The sequence below is a fragment of the Urocitellus parryii genome, chromosome 2, assembly GCF_045843805.1.
Source record: "Urocitellus parryii isolate mUroPar1 chromosome 2, mUroPar1.hap1, whole genome shotgun sequence".
Lineage (NCBI taxonomy): Eukaryota > Metazoa > Chordata > Mammalia > Rodentia > Sciuridae > Urocitellus > Urocitellus parryii.
This window is the reverse complement of record NC_135532.1, coordinates 32562249-32585582: the sequence shown is the minus strand read 5'-3', so window position 1 is coordinate 32585582 and position 23334 is coordinate 32562249. Positions and strand designations below refer to the sequence as shown.

At 32.3% G+C, this 23334-nt stretch overlaps 1 protein-coding gene across 4 annotated transcripts in view; it reads left to right on the top strand.

The window, feature by feature from the left end:
- Postn (periostin) overlaps positions 1-12094 on the top strand; it is a 32710-nt gene extending 20616 nt beyond the window's left edge. The window contains exons 17-23 of one of the 4 annotated variants that reach the window (XM_026413689.2): positions 1866-1946; positions 4915-5004; positions 5627-5716; positions 6395-6472; positions 6836-6919; positions 10224-10265; positions 11348-12094. In XM_026413689.2, the coding sequence (XP_026269474.1) occupies positions 1866-1946; positions 4915-5004; positions 5627-5716; positions 6395-6472; positions 6836-6919; positions 10224-10265; positions 11348-11385 (503 nt within the window). In that variant the 3' untranslated portion in view covers positions 11386-12094. The remainder of the gene's footprint in view (positions 1-1865; positions 1947-4914; positions 5005-5626; positions 5717-6394; positions 6473-6835; positions 6920-10223; positions 10266-11347) is intronic. The other 3 variants (XM_026413690.2, XM_026413685.2, XM_026413688.2) reach the window with 3 other exon arrangements.
- Positions 12095-23334: the final 11240 nt, after the last annotated feature.

The window sequence follows — 23334 nt, the reverse complement described above, 5'->3', positions numbered from 1 at the left end:
CTGGAAGTATACAATTTTATTAAAAACATATTTTATAACAAACAAGAATCCTTATGAGCTGTATTCATCGGACATGTTTTCTTTCTCCACCAAAGACATGTACCTATACGATGGTCCTGTATCTTTTCTACTTTGTCCATGTCTGTTCCACCACTTTCCATATGTCAGGGCAATATTTTGTTTATAATGAACCAAAATTACTAGCTACTGCACTGTGTTCTCACTCATAGTGTATAAACCACATATTACAAAATTAAACAAGTTTAATGACTCTTGACAGTCTACTTAGAAGGCTTGAAAAAGCTGAGATTTACCTTTCAATATTGGATTTTTGCTCTTTCCAGGATAAGTTATCTTGTTATTAAGAAGCATTTTCAAATAGAAGTAAAACTAATTAAACCAAAGATCTTACTTTTATGTTCATCTATTGACTTGTCTCTGAAATTTCTTTAATCTCCTTCCTGTTTACTATTCTTGCCCCCAAAATATAGTACATTTTTAATTATATGGGGGAAATGTTATTTGTTATAAGTTGTCAAATATAGAACATTTGAAGTGGAGAAGACAAAAATCAGTAAATCCTTAGCCAAATCTGTCAAAACTATTTAAGTCTTAAGAAAGCAAAATTGAAACAAAAATATGAACAAAATCTTCAAACTAAACCTCAAACTCCCTACTATGATATTAAAGATTTAAGGTAAAAGTAATTAATCCACTTTGATAGGAGCAGCAGAAATCTGTGCATATTTGGCCTTCATGGAAAGGTTCCTCTATAGCAGGACACCTTGTGGAATCAGTAATTGAGCACAAATTTGATATACTTTAGAGCTTATAATTTGGTATGTCAAGACAGAATATGATTAAACATACAGTGTTCCTATTGAGGCGGCTTACATGGATATAAATGTTGACACAAAAAAACATTTCAGAAATAGCAGATGAGATTGTAATAGAAACTCAAATTTTGCTAACATCTCCACTCTAATATGTCAACACCATGTTATGATTGTTACCATTAGAACAGTCCATTACCCTATGCAATCATCTTTTAAGCCTTCTAAGTAAAAATGAAAAAGGAAAATAGCTCTGGTTGTATAACTCCAGAGACACATTTCCAGTTAACTTGAATAGCCAAAGTCAACCAAATTGTTGACTGAGATTTTAAATTAACTTTACACATTCTTATTTCACTTGGGTAGATAATATATATTTAAAATGCATACCTTTAAATTAAAAAAAAATAATGGTTATGATGAAAAAAAATTAAAGGCATTTTCTCCTCTGATTTCATGCTGACCATATCATATTTGTTGCATAGAGCTCTGTCTGGCTGGCTGAAATGTGTTCTTATCTTAAATATTCTAAACTATTTTTTTGTATTTTTCTTTAAATGTTGCTGTTATCAAATGCATGAAAAACACTTTAAGATATTTCTCCTCTCAATTTTTCTTCTGTTTATTGAGAAAAAAATCCAACAATGCAATTTAAGGTATTATGAGTTGCATGAAATTAATTATGTTTATTTGTCTCCTGTTGCTATGCAGCCAATATTTTCAAGAAGTACAAAAGAAGGTAAAGAGCATTAGTGGTGCAGTTCAAAATTATAGATTTCTAGATAGAGTTCCTCATTTAGTGAGCATTTATTTCACTGGAACACATCCAAGTCACTGGACTTCAGAGTTCAACATCTGGACATGAGAAGATATTAATTATGAACCATGAATATTACCTGTATCTGACTGCCTGAAAACATTACCATATCTAATTATTACCATATAAATTTATTACCCCAAAAGGAAAAGAACAACTTCATTCAGGTTGTTTTTATGTAAACATCATTCATATTCCACTTTCTATACTTTCAGCAACTAAAATTATAACCAAAGTTGTGGAACCAAAAATTAAAGTGATTCAAGGCAGTCTTCAGCCTATTATCAAAACTGAAGGTAAAAATAAATGCTATATGTGGTTCCTTTTATTTCAAAAAATCATAATATACTGATTTCTATGAATGTATCTACATTCTTTTTTGAAACTAACATGCTAAATATTTCTATACCAATGGCTTGCTCATGTAATTGCAGAATGTGGAGTACAAATTATTTAGCAAAGTAGATGGCGCATTCCTAAAACTTTCAGTACATTTGCTTGTATTTGATTTAGTTTTAATTTAATTGGTGTTGCATTAGCACGAGTACCCAGAAACTTACTATAAACAAATAAATTTTGAGACTTCTAATCTGTAGGTAGACTCTTTCAGAGATGAACTCTTTTTGAAGTTTTTTCTCCAGTCTCTCCACATGATCTTTTTTGTACCATTACAGGAAGCTTGTCCAAAAACTTACACTAATTTCATTCAGCAACCTGAACATAAAGGTGTGCATTAATGAAAGCTTTTAAAGTTACAACCAGGCAGGTAGTACATCACACCTGAAACAGATGAGTAGCATATTGACACAGTCAAATCTTAGAATCCTAAATTCCAGTCTTGAACTTAAAAATACTGATAGATAGATAGATAGATAGATAGATAGATAGATTCTATTCTTATGTTTTAGGCTTAAAAAAAACAGTCACTTTTCTTTTTATCCTTACTGTCTGTGTAAGTGTACTTCAACATCTTAGAGATTACCTTCATTTCATATATTTTAATTATCTCCAAGGATCAAACTTAAAGAATTTATTCCCCTTGCTTTTACATCTTAATATGGTTACTTGTCACAAAGAATATACCTGCCTATCTTCTTTTCTGTAAGAAAGATACAGTCTTCAATAAAGGAACCAATTATATCTAATTGAGTATCAGGAAAATTTTTATTTTAGTTATCTTTGATTTTGGTATTTCTTTTCATTCTGTGGATTGAGATGGTGACTTTGAAAATACATTTGCCTGTTCCTTTCAAAGTAACCCATGACTGAAAACGTAGCCATTGAGAAGATATGTAAAGACTTGATTTCTCAGCCGAATAGTAGTCTACATTAGTATTCATTCTTGAGACCCAAAGTTAACTTATGCTCTGAAATCTGTGCTGATATTTTTCTTTTAAATATTATGCTTATCGTTGTTTTATTGTTTTTGTATGTTGATGAAGATTTAAAGTCTTAACAAGAAATTAAGTCACAGGAATTTTGTGGAAAAATATTTCTTGATCATTTTTAAATGGAAGATGACCAAATGATGCTAGATAATACCACTGTTTTAAAAAATTAGAATCCCTAAACGTTTTTTTTAGAACTTTACATACAGCTTCTGAAACTGAAATGGATCACATGTGCCATTGTTCTTATTTCAAGGATTCCTTTGTGTTCTTTCAGGCTTCTTCATTCAACCCATTTACCCTCCCATTCTTTGTTCTCTGTATTCTATCCCATTATTCTTTCTCCAGCTAGAGATAGAGAGGCATGTCAATTCTACCAGGGTTCTTCCTTTAAAGAGGATATGGATGAAAGAGGGTCATGTAACCTATTCATTAATAACTCTTCAATTCAAAGATTTGGAAGTTGTACTTCTTACATAGCACAATGAAGGGAACATTCATCTTAGCTGCCATTTCTAATTGTCCAGTTTCTAAGAGTGCTACTGTCATCTGTTTCCTATCTTTTATTGATTCACTGATGAATTTTGAGTTCTTATTAAACACATTAGACTCAGGACAAAATTTCAAGATTTTTTTTAAAAAGTAACAAGCCAAATTTTAGAATTAAGAATAAGTCAACTGAAATTCAATTCGTCAGACAGTTATTAAATACCCAGTGTACTGGATATTCTCCTAGATGCTATGAAAACTTAAAAATTTTTTTGGTCAAATTTCTGCCATCATGGAGCTTAAGAATAGAGGATATTCCTGAAATTTCACTTTGGCTTTTCTAAAAAAAAACGATTTAGATATTTTATTAACTCATTTGTTTTTCTTAAACTTCTTAGGCATATTTTCTTTTTGAAGTTATTACACCTTAAAAATCTGATCTTATGTGTTAAATTCAATATTCATTGCCCTCACAGATAAAATATCATGGCTTGAATATTTACTGTTGAAAGACCTATACTTCTGTTTTCATTATTTTAGATTATTCTGTTTAATTCTGGGTTTTGATATACATTGACAATTTCCAGACAAGCAAATCCACTCAAAGATATGCAAATATAGCCTCATCTGACTATTGAAGGGTGTTACAGTATGAGTTAAATGTACTGAACCTGAGTTTCTTATGCCTCTTAAATAATCTTGATTAACTAATATAGTAATAAGCTTTCTAACATTCAAAATGATTTTCTCTGGGAGCAAAATCATTTTGCAAGTCAAATGCAACACTTTAACTTTTGCATTTGAAGGACTATTTAATTATTAATTATTAATTAGTTAATTTTTTATTAGTCTAATATACAAATTGAGTACTCAAATCCATTTTCCCATAAAGCCTGAAACTCACCACTTTAAAGGTAAGTATAGGCAATTTTCTTATGCTCAGTCCTATGCTCAAAAGATCAAAGAATTAAGGTCTTCAGTGATTAGAGACTTAAATAAAATATTTTAGTAAGTAAAGATAATGTCAGTATGGTAATGTCAGATCTAAACTAGGCATCATTACAGAGATTCAAATTTGTACATTCTGTATGATTCACAAAGTATAGACAAATATATACTTTACAGCTATAATTGAATCAGATTTATACATCACTTTAAATACTAAAGCAGATGAAAGTAATTGTAGTAGAACACCCATAGAATGTGCCATCTGTTTTCATAAATAATGTCTGATCTGAAGACAATGGGAAATGTTTAGAACTGATTTCACAAAGCCTGAAACACTTTGATGTCTGAGTAACACCAAATGTTGGAATACTTTTCCTGTTCTGGGAAATCTAAAGGACTGTTTTAACATAATAATTTGTCTCCTAAAATGATGTCTCAGGACCTGCAATGACAAAGATCCACGTTGAAGGTGAACCTGAATTCAGAGTGCTTAAAGAAGGTGAAACCATAACTGAAGTCATCCATGGAGGTGTGTTACTATGTGTTTTTCCTAGTGTGTGGGTAGCATCCTTGTGTTTATTTGGAAATAGTGTTGGTTTAGAAATGTTGAACCCATAAAGTTTTCTTTTTAGTGTTTATTTTATATAAATTGGGGAACCATTTTCAAAGCTACAATTTAGTCAACAGTTTACCTTTGAGTGGATCCTATTGAAATTAATTCAACTATTAAGTCACTAGGCCCACTGAAAACTACTATTACTTCTGCATTTGTAAGTGATGATTATGAAATGCAATAATGACTACAATAGTGTCAATTCAAAAAGACATGTTGGACTTAGAAATGGAAGAAAATGGTCATTGTTTAAGACTCTGCTAATAAACCATTACTAGGATTTATCATAGGGTTACCATTTCCATGATGGCAAGGTTGCTTGCCAGTTGGTCCTCCGCCTAATCCAAGACTCAGGACAATTATTGCCTTTTAGACTTACATTGATTTTAATTTACTATCGAGATGCTCTAACAATGACTAGGATTAAAACTTAAATGGTAATTTTTAGAGAAATACATTACATTATTAAAATGCCAACCTTATGAAAGTATAGACACCATATGAAGATAAATGAAATGTATTTTCCCTCTATGTTCAGAGCCAGTTATTAAAACGTACACCAAAATAATTGATGGAGTGCCTGTGGAAATAACTGAAAAACAGACCCGTGAAGAAAGAATAATTACAGGTAATTTTAAATTGCATACATAGAACTATGCTGGTATTATAAAGATCAAAATGATAGTTAGGATTAACTAATCCTAAAATCTCCACAAGAATCATTATAGAAACAAAGTGACTAAGTCAACTTTCCTGATAACTACTGAAGTACTTCATTTCACTTTTAGGAAAAATAACATTATTCTAAATGTATGATACATGTATTACTCTGAATTGGTAATTTGTGGATAAGTGTATAAGATGTGCTATGATGTGCATTGCACATATGTTATATGGCATATTATCTCTGTTTTTCTGTTTGTTAACGAGGTATCGAATATTAGAATCAAAAACTTTCCTCTTTGAGTTTACATTAATCTTAATATCTATACATCTAATACCAAAATCTATGCAATTTTATATAAAAATTTGATTGATAACCTTAGTAAACCTTTGTATCAGCCTCCCACTTATGAATTAACCTAAAATTCTAAATTCAGATATTCTACTAGTATTTATTCAGACAAATAAGCAGCAAGTAAGGATTATCTGTTGTTTTTGTAAATAAGGTTTCTTTATATAATGTTTATGTCTTTTTCACACTTTAATGACAGAACAGAACAATTACAACACAGACCATATGGCCCACAAACTCTTAAGTTCTTTACAGAAGTTTTTCTACCCTGTTTTATTGTCTTTCCTTTAGGTCCTGAAATAAAATACACTAGGATTTCTACTGGAGGTGGAGAAACAGTGGAAGCTCTAAATAAATTGTTGCAAGAAGGTCAGTTATAGCTAAAAAATAAGGATGTTGTGCTCAGCTGTTTGTTCCACATCTAAAATAGTCTTTAAGGCCTTGTACATGTTTTCAACTCTTCCTCATTCTGTTGTTCAACTTCCATACCAACATAAGGAAAACGTCCAAAAATATGAAAGGAAGCATAAATAGTAATCATATTGATTGTTACCTATTGTTTAACAGCTTTATAAAATAATTTGTATACCAAAAATCAGCACTAAAAACTGAGAAGGAACCAGGTGTTGGTCTGGAATTCTTTATTGAGTTGATGCCAGTATTTATCATAGCAAACCTTCTATTTTTTTCATTATATAAACCAATTTCTGCTATAAACATGTATCCTCTCAGAGGTCACCAAGGTCACCAAATTCATTGAAGGTGGTGATGATCATTTATTTGAAGATGAAGAAATTAAAAGACTGCTTCAGGGAGGTTAGTAAAAGGACGACAACTAACCCCTGTAACAGGTTCTGGTTTGAGTTCTTTAGCTTTTTAAAGACTGAGCATGCTGGGTTTTCTTTTAATTAGGTAAAAGAGACAACATCAACTGTTGTCCAACAAATCAAGTGTTTTGTTGAAGTAATCATTGTAAAGAAATAATTACAGTTTATACAGTCTTTAAAAAGTTCTGTGGTATTAAGCTTGGGGAGCAATGAATATTTTTTTTTACTTTAATGCAGATAATTGTGAGGATATTCTGAGTGTGCAAAAGAGGAAGAGTTATTAAATTCTAGCTCTTACTCCAAAATTTGACTTTTATATTTTCAAAAAATGTATTCACTGCCCCCATAACATAAAATAAATAAAAGGCATGTTATATATTAATTTTTAAATGCATAGATATAGCAAAAAAAATGAGCTCATTTAGCAACTATCTTTTCCAAAACTACATTTTTGTGAATGAATATCTGTTTCTTCTAACATTTGAATGATAATCTTTACCTTGGAAATGTGAAATATTTTGCCTGTGAAATTAATCCTTAGAGTATGGAATGTTTTCCATCTATGATATTAAATGGACTTACTTTCAAAAGAAAAAGAAAAAAAAGAATTCAAAATATCACAGAAACTCTAAATAGTAATTATTCAAGCAAGTAGTAAATGTTAACAAAATATAATCTGGATCATTAGAATTTGAATAAATTAACTTATAGTTCAATTGCTAACAGTAAAAAATATTATACCAAAAATTGTTTTAGAGAAATAAGTAGTAGAAATAAGTAGTCAGAAAAAAAGAAACATAATATTTGTAATAGTCTATGAATTTTGAAACGTAACTGAAGTTTGATATTTATCTAAAATGTATCTAGATGGCTGGTTATTTCAATTTTTTGCTTATAATTTTAAAAATTATGTCACTATGGCCAGAATAATATAAATTCTCTTATGATCCCATATATTTTTGGCTGTTATTTTTTCTATATTTTACACTTTAACATATCTCTTGAAACCTGCTTCCAGATTTGTGGTAGTAAAAATAAATATTTATGCAACCAAAGATTGCATCCCCCCTTAATAGAAATATATGTGTCTGAAAAAACAAGATCTCCTTTCCTAACACAGGGAGTGTTATGTTATATCCTAGGCATAATTAAACCAAAATTTCCTATAAGATGAAATTCAGCGATCTATTCCTAAACACACAACTCTCTATTATGAAAACATACAAGGATTTGAAGAAAAAGGTAAACAAATTATAAAGACTAAATTGAATTCTTTTTTTTATTATTCATGACATAGTTAACAGCTTTGTAGAATGGCAGTGCTTTTTAGAGAATGAATTCATTAGTAGCTGCCTTGTTTATATTGCTTTTATTCATTTAGGTTAAACTGTAGGTAAGTATGATTTTCCCCTTTTAATAAGGCTTTCTTATTATGTCCATTAAAAACAAGTATATTATAAATACATTATAAAGTGTTGATCCATCCGGGAGAGATAACTGCTACAAGTCAAAAAAAGTGATGTTCTATTTTTAATTAATGGATTTTTTCTTATTTCTGTTTCTATTTACCCCAGAAGTTGATTCTTTCAGTTCTCAGTATACAAACTATCCTTATATCAGAAACACATGTTTCCATAATGCCACATAATAAGTCTTATCAAAATATTTCTAAGGTTTGTCTTCCCATAGAAAGAGTATATGCAGTACAGTTACTAGTATGTGGACATTAATGGGATATGCTAGTTTTCTTTTCTAACCGTCAGGTCATTATGGAGTCACAACTGCCCCTGTGGTTAGATTCTAAGAGGCACTGATTTACAAAACATTGGTAGGAATGCAGATGGCATCATGCAAGATTGGCTTTTCTTTCTCAGAGTCTAGCTAATTGATCCATATCCCAACCATGGTCTCATTTTAAAACTTGGAGTTTTCTATGTGACTTTTTCATTCTGTGAACATTTTGGAACATATCGTATATACTGATGAATTAAATGAACTTGCAAATCAGTTAAGTCATAACTGTTAACATGGCTAAGCGATAGTTTTGGTACTCACAGTGTGATTTGTCACTTAAATATATCAAAGCCCTGAACTAAAAAATATTCTCACAAAAAGGCATAAAATTTTTGATGCTTAATTTTGGTAGAAGTCTGTATACTGAGAATACTCAAGCAATGAAAGGAGAATATCAGACTATGGAGAAATGCGAATCTGTCAATGTAATGTGTAAATATTTATGACATTTGTAGAGAATGTGAATCATGTTGTGGGACTGGCTTCAATTTGAGCTACAATTCAAACCTAAATTAATTGACTCTTTTCTGCTTTCTTTATTTACAAAGTTTTTGTAAATATTTTTTATTTTCTTTCTTTATAAATGAGTATAGTAATGTTACCTACATTTAAATGAGTGAATATGAAAGCTCTTGGAATAATACTCAGCACAGAGTTTTGTAAACTCCAGAAAATGTTACTTTCAAAATTAATGTCCATGAACAGTTACATGATCAATAAGATAATATTTTTTCACCTTACTTTAAATTTCTAAAGTCACAGCGATGTAACTATGCAAATAATAATAATAACAACAACAACAAATTATTATTATTAATTTCATAGGTGCAATTATTATAAATTGCCATTATTTAATATGAAAGCTTTTATTATTTTCAACTAGTTAATTTTTTGAGAGTCTCTATGATTATATATCTACAGTTCTGTGGATTGATATTGCATTGAGGAAGGGAGGATGTTAGCATACTCTTCCTGAATTGTTTATTTTTATATGTCTAGAGTGATCAGGTCAATATTGTTTTGCTGTGGTCATTTACAATAATTAATTCATAAGTTGATCTATGAAAAGAATTTTTCAAAGACATTTGTTATACATAGGAATGACTTTAAAGAAAGATGGCAATCACTGGGAAGATAGTTGTGCTAAACTTTATTTATTATTTTATCATTGTGTAATTCTTTTTACAAATGGTTAAAACATTTATGCAAGTCATTTGCTCTAGGCAAAAAAAAGGCACATTATGTGGGCTCCAAAAGGAATAAAATGAAACAATTTGTTTTGCAGTTAGTGAATACTCATTACGATGCATGGAAAACTAATGACTCCTTGTTCGTTGTTAATGTGAAATTCTAAGGATCATTAAAATTTACTACTCCAAAAATTGATATATTTAAGTGATATTCATTTAAAACTTTATACTTTTCTATTTAACCATGGTCTCCTGTCTGATTTAACCCATAATTGCAAATTATTTCTAAATACAAATCTTTAATTTTAGATACACCTGTGAGAAAGTTACAAGCCAACAAAAGAGTTCAAGGTCAGTGTATTAACTATTGTAATGTGTGTATATGGCATGTTTTGAATGAGAGATATCAAAGGATTGTTGATGTACTTCATTAAACTTTATTTTCTGTTAAGGGGAAAAGTTAGAAAGTTTTGATCCCAAGTATTTATATGATAAGTATAAGGAAATGAACTGCTCAAGTCCTGCACTATTAATCGAATCTAGGTGCATCAAGTATTAAAAGAAAGGCAACTATATTCACATAAACTGTTTAGATATTGAACCTTTGAGGTAAACTCAAGTAGAGTTAAGTAAAGAAAAAAGTTTGAATACCAGAGCCAAGTTCAGGTAGACCTAAACTGTTAAAAAATATCATCTAAGATAAAGCTGTGGTTTGAGACATAAGTAAATTAGAATAGAAAACTGTTAATGTAACTTTTTATAAAATTTTGATATAAATGTATAAATTATTTATGTATCTGAATATATCATAGAACTATAACTTTCAATTCTACATTTATGTGCATATTTTAATTCCTCCTCTTAGGTTATCTTACATCACAATACATTGAAGTAGCAAAGATTTCCCTTGTGGAACTTAAATGACAAGCTTGGAATTACAAGTTTAGAATTCCAGAGATAATTACTTACTAATAATCAAAACAAGTTACACTAGTTAAAATGTTATGCTAATGCAATTTTAAGCCTTCCCAATGTTTAAAGTTTTGGAATTAAAGGGTTGATTGAACAAATGTTTTTTAAAGAAATATTTATAAGAAATTTCTTTGAAACACCCCAAATCATCCAAATTTTCAAAGGATTAAAAGAATCAAGTTTCAGATTATTATTTCTTTACACCTTTGATCAAAGTACAATCTTGGTTCCATCACTATAAACTGAGGATATTATTAAAAGAAAATAATATAAGTGAAATTTGGTACAATGAGAAAGAGTACCTTAACTAGATACGTTATGCACAGAATATCATTCTTTTTTGAAAATTTTTCATGTTCTTTCTATTTATTTGTTTGTTTTTTTATTTATTTTTATTGATTTTATTTTTCTGTGAAGTTTCATCATCTTTACATCTGTATGTTCCTCTTCCTCCTAATCAGGGTCTAGAAGACGATCGAGAGAAGGTCGTTCTCAATGAAAATCTAAAAGCTAATCAATACATATAGAACCCTAAGTCAACAACCTGAACTTAAAAGGAAGACTATGAGAGCCAATTTAACTTCGGGAACTAAAACATCAGCACAAGACAAATCATGGAACAATTCTGAACACACGTTGAATTCTTTTATTGTTTTGTTTTGTTTTCTAAATGAAAAACTTGAGAAAAATGGTGGGATTAGCCTCCTGTGGGATAGGAACTGAAGGAATATAGTACCTTATACGCTTTTTTATCCTGAAATTAAGAGTTCTGACTAAAGTGGGAATCCATGAAAGAAAATCCTTGTCACTAGATTCATTGTGACTCAAATCTAAGAGTGGTGAGCTGTTATCTCATTGAGAAGATTGATCGTTGAATGTACCTAATGGTTAAATCGAAAGCATGCAAACAGTTACCTCTCCATGGGAAGCTAAGTTATAAAAATGGGTGCTTAGATATCACAAACAAACAAACGAAAATACTTTTACTTCCAAAGGCTTTACACATTTCTAATAATGTAGGTTTACTGGTAAATTATGTTATTTTTACAACTAATTTTGTACTCTTGAAATGTTGTCATATGCTTCTTGCAATACATATTTTTTATCTCAAACATTTCAATAAAACAATTTTTTTTCAGGTATAAAGAGAATTACTTCAGTTTGGGTAATTCAGAAAACTCAAGGTATAAGTTAAAAATCAGTTTGGACTTGGGAACAAAACTTTATACCTCTTTTATTGTTAACAATTACTCAATAAAGGAAATTGAATGAAATGAGTGTTTCTTGAATTTCTTAAGCTTATTACATTACATAAAGAATTGTTAGACAATGAAACAATCATAAGTATAAACAGAGCATTTGAGCACCAGAGCACCCAAGACTGTATTAAGTTGTAAGATTCAAAAGATGAATTTTGCAACTCAAAAGATAAAGAACAAATTATTCATAATGCATCATAGGCTCTAACTGAAGAACGAATAGAACTACACAAGCAGGAGACTTTCAATTATTTATTCCTGGGCTAGGCCTGGCAGGAGTAAAGAGATGCCCTAAACTGAGTTAAAGTAACAGAAGAGTGTATTGTGTAACAAAGGAAAGGAAGAAAAAAATTTGTTTTCTGAGAATGATAAGGACATTGGCTTGATTCTCAGTGAATGTCATCTTTATCTTGGACTGGTTGAAATAAAAAAAAAAACTCACTTAGAGAATGGAATCCTTACTGATAAGCGACTGAGTAGTAATGGTGTAACAGAATTATACCATCCCTTGGAGAGTAGTAACTGAGAGACTGTAAAACTGAGTAAGGTCAGACTGAAGATGTATGATGTGATCCAAGATGTTCAGCTTAGATAAGAGAAAGCTGGGCTCAGCACTGATGTATTAAGAAAGGACCTAGGAAGCTCCTTAGGTCAAGAGGCTTTGAGGAGTGATTGGTTTGATGTATCGTGATACAAATTCTGAGAGTGCTATTGACTGAAGAAATGCTCAGTAGCTTTGGTTTTCCACAATTCTTTCTAGTCTAGGAGAGTGATGAGATCTATGTCAATCATTTAGAGACCCTGCCAGAAAAGAAAATATTCTACCTTCTCAGTCCTCAAGTACAGATCTCAGTGAGAAGGATTGTGGCTGCCATCTTTCCAAAATGATTAAAAAAGAGGAAGTTATACACAGTGGTTTTGGTAGAACGGATTAAAATGTCACCAATGTGAATGGTTGCTCCAAACAGCCAGCATGTTGCTCAGGATGCTCCAGAAGATCACCAACTAACTGCACAGAATAAGCAACAAATAGGTTCCCTACTTCAACCCCCTTTAGTATTTTTGTTTGAAAATGAGCCAGATCTTACAAAGTGGACTTCAAACATTGTAGTCCAGGACAAAAAGATGGATGTTGAACTTGGCTTAAAGACCACTGACTTAAAGACACTGTTTTTTAACTATAGAAGAAAAAAGAAACCAGTGTCAGCTCATATACATGCACACATCTAGCACACCATTATGGTAAAAGAGTCTTTCAAATGATATATGTAAATAAATTTGCCATCAAATTTAAAGAGGAGTTATTAATAACATGAATTAAATTAGTAACAATATGAACAAAAAGGAAGTAAAAATCTTTAAAAGAACAATAATTTAGAACCTTAAAATAAGGAGTTTAAAAGATTTTAAAAATCCACTGATATGTTTAACTATAGAACGGTAGGATGTGGTTTGAGGAAGCAGGTCACTGTGGGTTGAATTTGAGGTTTACATTTTGTCCCTGTGTAGTGGACCTCACTCTCTGTTTCCTGGTGGTCAAGTCCTGAGCTTCTTTTCTCTGCCACAACCTTCTGCCATGATGTTCTGCCTCACTTCGGACCCAGAGCTATTGAGCCGGCCAACTATACACTGAACCTCTGAAACCATCAGACCAAACAAATTTTTCCTGTTCTATATTTTTCTTGTCAGGTCTTTTGGTCACAGCAATGTGCAAAGATAACTAAAACACTGATTTTGGCTTTTTCTCTGCACAAGTGGCCTATGAACTTTTGGATCAGGCATGTTAAACATAGGACTATGATTTTTACAGAAATCTATATAAAGTATTATTTCTCAAGGTTAGAAATGTTGTGACATCCTGCATCAGGATTTACTAGAAAGTCTTATGTTAAAATGCAGATTTGGAAAGTCATCTAAGATTTAAATAGAGTCTTTCCATGGAAACAACTGGTGAATATATACAAAGAAGATGTGCAAAAAACACAGATGGAACTAGAGATCATTGTGTGATGTGAAATCACATAATATAATGTGATAATATAATGTGGCACAAGAAGAAAGTACTGCTTGATTTCACTTGTATATGGGACATAAAAATCTTCATCTCATAGAAGCAAAGAGTAGAGGGTATGAAGGAAGGGGAAAGTTTGATCAGTGGATGCCAAGTTACAGTTAGTTCCTAATTGTAAGAAGTTCTTACAATAAGATAACTATGGATAATCATAATTTTCTGGATATCTCAAAAAGCTTAAAAAGGGAATTTGAAAGTTTTCATCATAAAAAACGATAACTCTTGAGGCAATAGATGTGTTTAACTTGATTTAAACATTACACAGTGTTACATGTTGAAACACCACTTATGCCCCATCAATATATAAATTTTTATATTTTTTACACAATTAAAAATTAATTTTAGAAAGAGTATTTTGAGCAAACTTCCCTGTGATTCTTTAAACACTGTTTTTTAAGGTTTTGTTTCCTAAAGTTTCTCTTTTTTTAAAATTGTAGATGGACACAATATCTTTATTTTGTTTAATTATGTTTATGTAGCGCTGAGGATCAAAGCCAGTGCCTCACATATGCAAGGCAAGCATTCTGCCACTGAGCTATAACCCAGCCCTGTTTTCTAAATATAATTGTATTTTTCAAAATATAATTGTTTTAAAATTAATTGCAACCATGGCTTGGTTTGTGACACAGTAGTAGAGCACTTATCTAAGCACACGTGAGGCACTTGGTTCAATCCCTGGCACCACATAAAAATTAACAAATAGAAAAAGGTATTGTGTCCACCTACAGCTAAAAAAATATTTTTAAAAAATCAGCTGCAACTATTTAAGTAGGCAAAATGGTAAGATTTGGCACATACTGAATCTGTGAAAACTATTACTACCCTCAAGATTATGAATACATCTATCAGCCCAGAGATTTCTGCAGGCCCCATTTAATTCCCACCTTCCTGTCTCTCCATTCCCTGGTTCCTAGACAACCACTGATCCACTTTCTATCACTACAGGTAACGACATTTTCTAACTTTCATACAAATTGAGTCACAAAGTATACAAGGCCTCTTATTTGTCTAACTTTTCCTTTCTTTAGATTAATATGTAGACTTAGAAGGATTGAATCATATGAACGGTATATGATTAACATTTAGAAAAATCATCACCTGTACTGCAGAGTAGTTACAATTTTTCACTCCCACCAAAATGGTATAGAGTCCCAGTTCCTCTTGCGAACACCTAATGTAGTCAGTGTTTAATAAAAGGATTCTGAAAGGTATGTAATGCTATTTCATTGTGATTTTAATTGCATTTCAGAATGTATGTTTTTTATACATGAATTTCACATTTGCATATCTTCCTTGGTGAAGTGTCTATTTAAATCTTTTGCAAATATCAATTGTTGTTTAATTATTCAGCTTTGAGAGTTCTTTATATATTACAAATACAAATTCTTTATCAGATATACAATGTGAAAACATATTCTCTGTTCTGTCTTTTCACTCTTAGCAGTGTTTTGAAGACATAAAAGATAATTTTTTTTCTTCTACGGCTGTGTTTTTGTGTCATCTCAGAAATATTTAATTTACCAAATACCACAAAAATGTTATCTAAGGTTTATTAGATTCATGTTTTAAAAATTAAGTGTATGATCTATTTTAAACTAATTTTTGTCCATGGTTAAGATATGAATCAACTTACTGGCAAATGTCATGAAGTCATTCTTCTTTATAGCTTGGAAATATTCTGTTGTGTATATAAACCATGATTTCTTTATCTATTCATCTGTTGATAGACTTGTAGGTCAGTTCCATAGCTTAGCGATTATTATTTAGTTACAAACATTGATATGGCTGCATCACTGCATGCTGATTTTAAATCATGTGAATATGAAGAGTGGGATAACTGTGTCAAATGGTGGTTCCATTTCTAGTTTTTTGAGGCATTCCATACTGCTTTCCTCATTGTTACACCAATTTGTAGTCCCACCATCAAAGTATGAGTATACCCTTTCCCCCACATCCTGCCAACATTTATTGTTACCTGTATTCTTGATAGTTGTCATTCTAACTGGAATGAGATGAACTCTCAGTGTAGTTTGAATTTGCATGTTGCTAGAGTTTTTAATATATATTTGTTGACCGTTTGTATTCTTTTGAAAAGTGTCTGTCTAGTTCCTTTGCCCAATTATTGATGGGGTTATTTATTCATTTATTTTGGGTGTTTAGTTTTTTGAGTTATTTGTATATTCTGGATATTAATGCCCTGAGAAGCAGGAGGCAAAGATTTTTCTCCCATTTACTAGGTTCTATCTTCACTCACTTGATTGTTTCTTTTGCTGTGAAGAAGTTTTTTAGTTTGATGGCATCCTATTGATTGATTTTTAATTTTATTACTTGTGCTTTAGGATTCTTGTTAAGGAAGTCAGTTCCTAAGCCAATATGTTGAAGTGTTAGGCCTACATTTTCTTTTAGTATATGCAAGATTTTCCACTGGAGACTATTATGCTTAATGAAATAAGCCAATTCCAAAAAATCAAAGGTTGAATGTCCTTACTGATATGGAAACTAAATCACAATAAAGGGTGGAGAGGAGAAGTTCAGTAGATTAGACAAAAGGGAAGGAAGTGAGGATAGGAATATGAAAGACAGTAGAATAAATATAACATAATTTTCTTAAGTACACATTTGAAAATACCTAAGTGAATCCCACCATCATGCCCACCCACAAGATTAATCGGTTCTAGTTAGAATAAGATATATTTCATAATTTTATCAAAATGGATTCTACTGTCATGTATAACTAAGAAAAACCAATAAAAAGTAAATAAAATAAAGTGATCACAAATTTATTTTCAAAATAAATGTCTATATCTCAGCTACTAAAAGAGGAGGATCCCAAACTGATGATCTGCAACAACTATGGGATTTTCTTGCTGTTTTTCATGCAAATAAACTTTTAAGAAAGATTTAATTTTCCTCGTTCATTTTTTCTTAGCTTAGCCCAATTTGCTTCATGTTATCTTTTTGTCTAATTTGTCAAGTCAACCAGAGGCTTTTTCAATGGTAACAGCAGAAAGCTGAAACCTGTAATTTTATAAACTAAAAACAGATTGCCAGAACAAGTAGAACATTAGGGTATACTCTGGTGCTTAATTTTATTATGAAAAATAAAGATAAAATTGTTGGTGACTAAAAAAAATACATGAATCAACCAGTTTTTGCCTATAACTAACGAATAATTAACCATTTCCAGTACCGTTTTTTTTTTAAAAAAAATCTTTTCTCTAAGAATTTGTCTTTGTATCTTTGTAAAAAGAGACAAGGCATATATTTGTTGGTTTACTTTTGTACCTTCTTTTTTATGCTGTCCTATTATTGATCTATTTTCTACTTTAAAACTACATACTTACTTGTTTGCTGTAGCTTTAAAGTAAATCTTAAATCAGGTGGAGTAGGTCTTCTAGTTTTGCTGATTCTTTGGGCTACTTTCAGTTATTTGCATTTCCACATGAATTTTTACATTAGCTTAGTGATTTCAACAAAAAATAAAAATACTGGACTGGGGATGTGGCTCAAGCGGTAGCGTGCTCGCCTGGCATGCATGCGGCCCGGGTTCGATCCTCAGCACTACATACAAAGATGTTGTGCCTGCCGAAAAACTAAAAAAAAATAAATAAATAAATAAATAAAATAAAAAAAATTCTCTCTCTCTCTCTCTCTCTCTCTCTCTCATTCACTCTCTCTTTAAAAAAATAAAAAAATAAAATCAAAATATTTGCTGTGTTTATGATCAAATCTGTGTTGAATCTATCGGTTCAACTGTGGATAATGGTAATCTTAATAATGTTGAGTTGCTAATCCATGAACAAAATATAAGTCTCAGTGTAGGTAGTACTTTCTTATTTTCTTCACCCATGTTTTCTAGTTTTAAGTACACAAGTCCTGAACATATTTTCAGATTCCCCCATAAGTAGTTAATATTATTACTCCAAAATACTCGTATGCTATGAATGGCATTGTTGTATTTCTATTGCTGATTATTTTCTATTTATTCCATTGTATTCTGCCACCTTGAAAAATTCACTAGCTAGTTTAAGAAACTGTTTTGTAACTTCCTGATATTTCCTTCCAAGGACAATTATGCTGTCTGCAAATAAGGACAATTTTACTCCTTTCTTTACAATCTGGATGTTTATATTTTCTTGTCTTATTTCATGGGTTGATGTAGAATACTAAGTACACTATTGAATAGAAGTGCTGAGAGTGATGGAAAAAGATCATTCAGTTTGTAAGCATTAAGTATGATGCTTAGTTTGGTGTCAGCATCACTAACTTTTCATAGATGTCCTTAATCAAGTTGAGAAAAGTGCCTTCTATTCCAAGTTTGTTAAGAGTTTTTATCAGGAAAGAATATTAAATTTTACTATTTTTCCCCTGCAGCTATTATGATTTTAACTTGGTTTTTCTTTTTCAGCTTTGAATATGGTATGTTAGTTAGGTTTTCATTACAGTGAACAAAATATTTTACAAGAACTACTTAGTGAAGAAAAACTTTGTTTTGGTTGCAAAATTTCAGAGGTTCAGTCCATGATCACCTGACTCCATTGCTCTGGGTACAAGAGGAGGCAGAACATCTTGTCAGAAGGGCATAGTAGATAAATGCTGCTCCATTCACAGCAAGTAGAAAGCAAAGAGAGGGGGAAGGGCAAAAGTCTTTTAAAGATAAGATCTTTTAGTGCACCCTTCCAGTGAATCACCTCCTCTAGCCTTGCCCAACCTGCCACAATTATGATCCAGTTAGTCCATTCAAACTAGGATGAACTGATCAGGTTACAGCTCTGAACATTTCTGCATTTAGGGGACACTTTGTATCTAAACCATAACATTCTTCCTCTAGCCACCAAGTTAGTGTCCATCTCACAAAGCAAAATTATTTAGTTCATCTCGAAGATACTCCATATTTTTTTAAACACAATACCTTTATTTTATTTATTTGTTTTTATGTGGTGCTAAGGATCCAACCTAGTGCTTCACACATGCAAGGTAAATGTTCTACCAATTGAGCTACAACCTCAGCCCAATTTTATTTACTTTTGTGTTGCTGGGGATTGAACCCAAGGCCTTGTGCATGCGAGGGAAGCACTCTACCAACTGGTCTATATCCCCAGCCCCATATTCTTAACTGTTTCAGCACTGCACCAAATCCCAAGTCCAAAGTCTCCTCTGAGACTCAAGACCAACTCTTCGCTGTGAGTCCCTATAAAGATTCAAAGCAAGTTTCATATATTGAAAATACAGTGGCACACAGTAAACATTCCCATTTCAAAAGGGAGGAATAGGAGCACTGAAAGAAAGGATGGGACCAAAGCAAGAATGAAATCCACCTGGACAAACAAGTCCTACAGTACCACATCAAGCATCTGGGGCAAATGGTAGAGAGATGTGTTCTTCTAAGGACTTGTGCAGCACCCCCTGTTTGGCCTTGCCAGTTTCAGTGCTGATGACCTATTGCTTAGAATGACTTTCTCCAGAGACAACAGCTTTCCTTGGCAGATGGTCCAGGTTACCAGTATCTCTTAATTCCTGTGGTCTCCATTCCAGCTTCAGCTTCACCCTCACAGCTTCACACTTCACCCTCTTGGGGACAGCCTGCAGGAATTATGACTCTGTTACACTTTTTCTGACCTCCATAGCCTTCCTCTGAAAACTTGGTAGAAACCTTCACGTACCCCTAACTCCATCATCCTGCAGAACCAGTAGCACATGGATGATGCCTAGGTCCGATACCAGCTCAACAGTAGCTGGGACGGTGGGACCATGCTTTCTGTGACTTCTTTGAATAGGTGGTAGACTATGATGAAAAGCCTTCCTAGCCCCTCCTTTGCAAACAGCACCCCCCAAGGATCTCTTCCTAAAGGGTTTTCCCTTTGACACCCTGAGCCTACAATGGTTGTGATATTGCAAATTCCTGAGATGCTCTCAAGGCACTTTTCTATTATTTCTCAGCAAAGCACTTAATTTCTGTTTAGCAGCAGTAATCTCTTTATTGACTACATCTTCCATGGCCCTAGACTTACACACATTTTTCCTGGCTAGGTGGCAAGTTTTAAAATCCTTCACCTCTGCTTTCTGCCACTGATTCACAGAATAAACTTGGATAAAAAATTGCCACCACAATCCTTGCCACTTCCCGAATGCTGTGCTGCCTTGAAATTTCTTCCACCAGATTAATTAGTTTGTCACTTGTGAATTTAATCTAATACAATGTCTGAGAACATGAAAAAAAATGTAGACAAGTTTTTTGTCCGGACGTAATATGCGTGGCCTCTGGTTGACTTCCCAAAGAGTCCTCATTCCCCTCTGAAACAACTTGAGCACAGTTTTCACTATTCCCATTCCTATCCGCACTATGGTCCTCCACTAACAACATTCTAAGCTTCTCTAGCCTGCATGTGCAAACTTTTCTAAACTCTTCCTAAAAATCAACTTCAAAAGCTTCTGAATGACATAGTTAGGTTAGTCACAGTCACAACCCCATGTCTTGGTTAGATTTTTATTTCTGTGGTCAAAATACCTTTTAAGAACAACTTAGAAAAAGTTTATTTGGACTCAGGCTTTCGGAGGGTGAGTCGATGGTCAGCTGACTCCATACTCTGGCCCATGATGAAGCAGAATATCATGGCACAAAGACTTGGTGGAGGAGTAATGCTCTTCTCATGGCACTCAGGAAGCAGAGAGAGTGTGGTGAGGTGCCACAGGGAAGAGGAACCCTTCCAGGACATTCTCCCAGTGACCCACTTCCTCCTCTAGCCATGTCCCACCTGCCAACAATTACCACCCATTAAATCCATTAAATCCATTAAAATCCATTAAATCCATTAAAACTAGAGTGGATTGATTAGGTTACAACTCTCACAATCTTATTGTACCTCTGAACATTTCTGAATTAACCCAGGAACTTTAAGACAACCTCTCATATCCAGACTATAACATATGATGGATTTAATTATGTATTTTAAACCCTGTATTCCATTCATTCTGGGATGAATTCTTCTTGGTCATGATATATTCAATTTGTAAAAGTTTTGTTAAAAATCTTTATGTGTACGCTCATGAAGGACATTTGTCTATATTGTTATTTTGTTGTAATCTTATGCTTCCTGCTATTATATTTGTCCCATGTGTTCTAGATCCTCTGCCATATAATTTAGTTGTATTAACTATAGTCAAGAATTGTGCCTTAGAATAGGAGCAGTCAATTGGGAAAGTCTAACCATAAGATGAACCAGATGGGAAACTGTTGATGGGATACACAAGGATCTATCATAAATAACCACAAAAGAAGGAATTTAGGTTGTGATATAGCTGATATCATATCTACACAATGTACACACCCAGTCACACCTATATCAATAAAAAATTATCCATAGGAAAATAAAATCTGAATTTAACTTATTGAGATTTCTTTTCATAACCAACTGAGCAGTGATTTCATTTATAAGTATTGGGAACAGATTTCTTGAAATTTTAAGTACTTATTCACTTTTCTTAGAAATAGGGTTGCTTGCCTTCACTTCTGTGAGGTCTGTGTAAGGCCTTACATAACCAGTGATAAATATTCATTGGTAAGATTTCTACAATATGATGAGAAAAGACTGATGATTTTCTAGCCAACCTAGGTTCCAAAAACAACCCTTAGAAAACTAGACCATATGTGGAAAAGACTGCTAGCTGGCTTTTATGTTTAGCAATAAAGCAATTAACTACTTCGCTTCCTAAACTTTGATGATGCTTCCCAAAGAGTCACAAAAACAAACATCTGAAGGATCTAATTTAAAAATTTCATGAAAGATAAATCAAACAATTCCATATTTACATTTTTCAAGTGCCTGGTGGTTGACATCAATGATAAAAGGCTTGAAAGTATAAGAAAAAAAAATCAATGAAAATGAAAAATAAATACTGAAAAAGATGTAGGATCTATGGATAATATGTAAATGAAGGATACAGCACAGTGGGAAGCGCTTCCTAAATTACTGATTCCTGAAAAGTAATCCCCACTTATCTAAACTTTAGAAACTTCATTAGGTTAATTTTTACTATAAAAATTAATTCAGATTTTTTTCCTTCATATATCAAAATGATACACAATTTGATTTTAAAAATCAAAGTTATTAATTTATTCTGTTCTAACAGAATGCAAATTTTCTTTAAGTTCAAGTATTGGTAAATACTTGAGCTTCAAGAATTTGAACAATAATTTGTTTCACTTTTGCCTTTTGCCACAATAAAATGGTAGCTCTTTATTGATAGAATCCATATGCTTTACCTGTAGAAAAAAAATGGGAAAGAGCTTTCCAGAGTTTTTAAATTCCAGCTGGCATGTGCAGTAATTTTAATTTTAATGGATGTAGGAATGAGAAGGAATGGATTTGTGTATGTAGGGAAATTGTAGCCAGCTGCTGTTTTGATCTAACTGGACATTTGTGCCGTGCGGCTGTCATCAGTCCCGTGTTGTTGTGCCCTGAGGTACCCACATTCCCACCTCATCTCTGGCCATGTGGCCCATGTCACTTCTGCTGTAATATCTACTGGGTCATCCTTGGCAAGAGATATATATTCATGTCCATAGCTCTCCGTGGCTGCAGGAAACTCAGCTCATTCTAAACACACACACACACACACACACACACACACACACGAACAACAATATCACATCAAAAACCCACAATCATCCCCAAAGGCCAAATATTCAAAATTTAGTATGTAATTTGGGCAAATTCTAAAAATCAGTATTACTCAATTTTGGTACAAGAAAAGAAGCATTTCAGAGTGCTGTTTGTACATCTCTTGGAATTTTCATCAACTGCTTAAAATTAGGTATACAATGACCAATTAACTCTTACACTGTAATGTTGTTTGTGTTCAAAAATTTAGGGGTATGAATGATTGTCACACACAAAAACAAAAACATTTTTAATGGATTAATTTTAAAATGACCTTAGATGCAGAAAAGTTTCAAGGCAGTGCAGAGAGTTCCTGTTTACCCCTCATCCAGTTTCTCCTCCTACACGTGAAAGGCCCTGCGTTTGATTACCAGCACCAAAATTAATTAATTAATTAATTAAGTCCCTTGATATTAACATATTATATAACCATAAAAATATGTTTTTAAAGAGTCTGA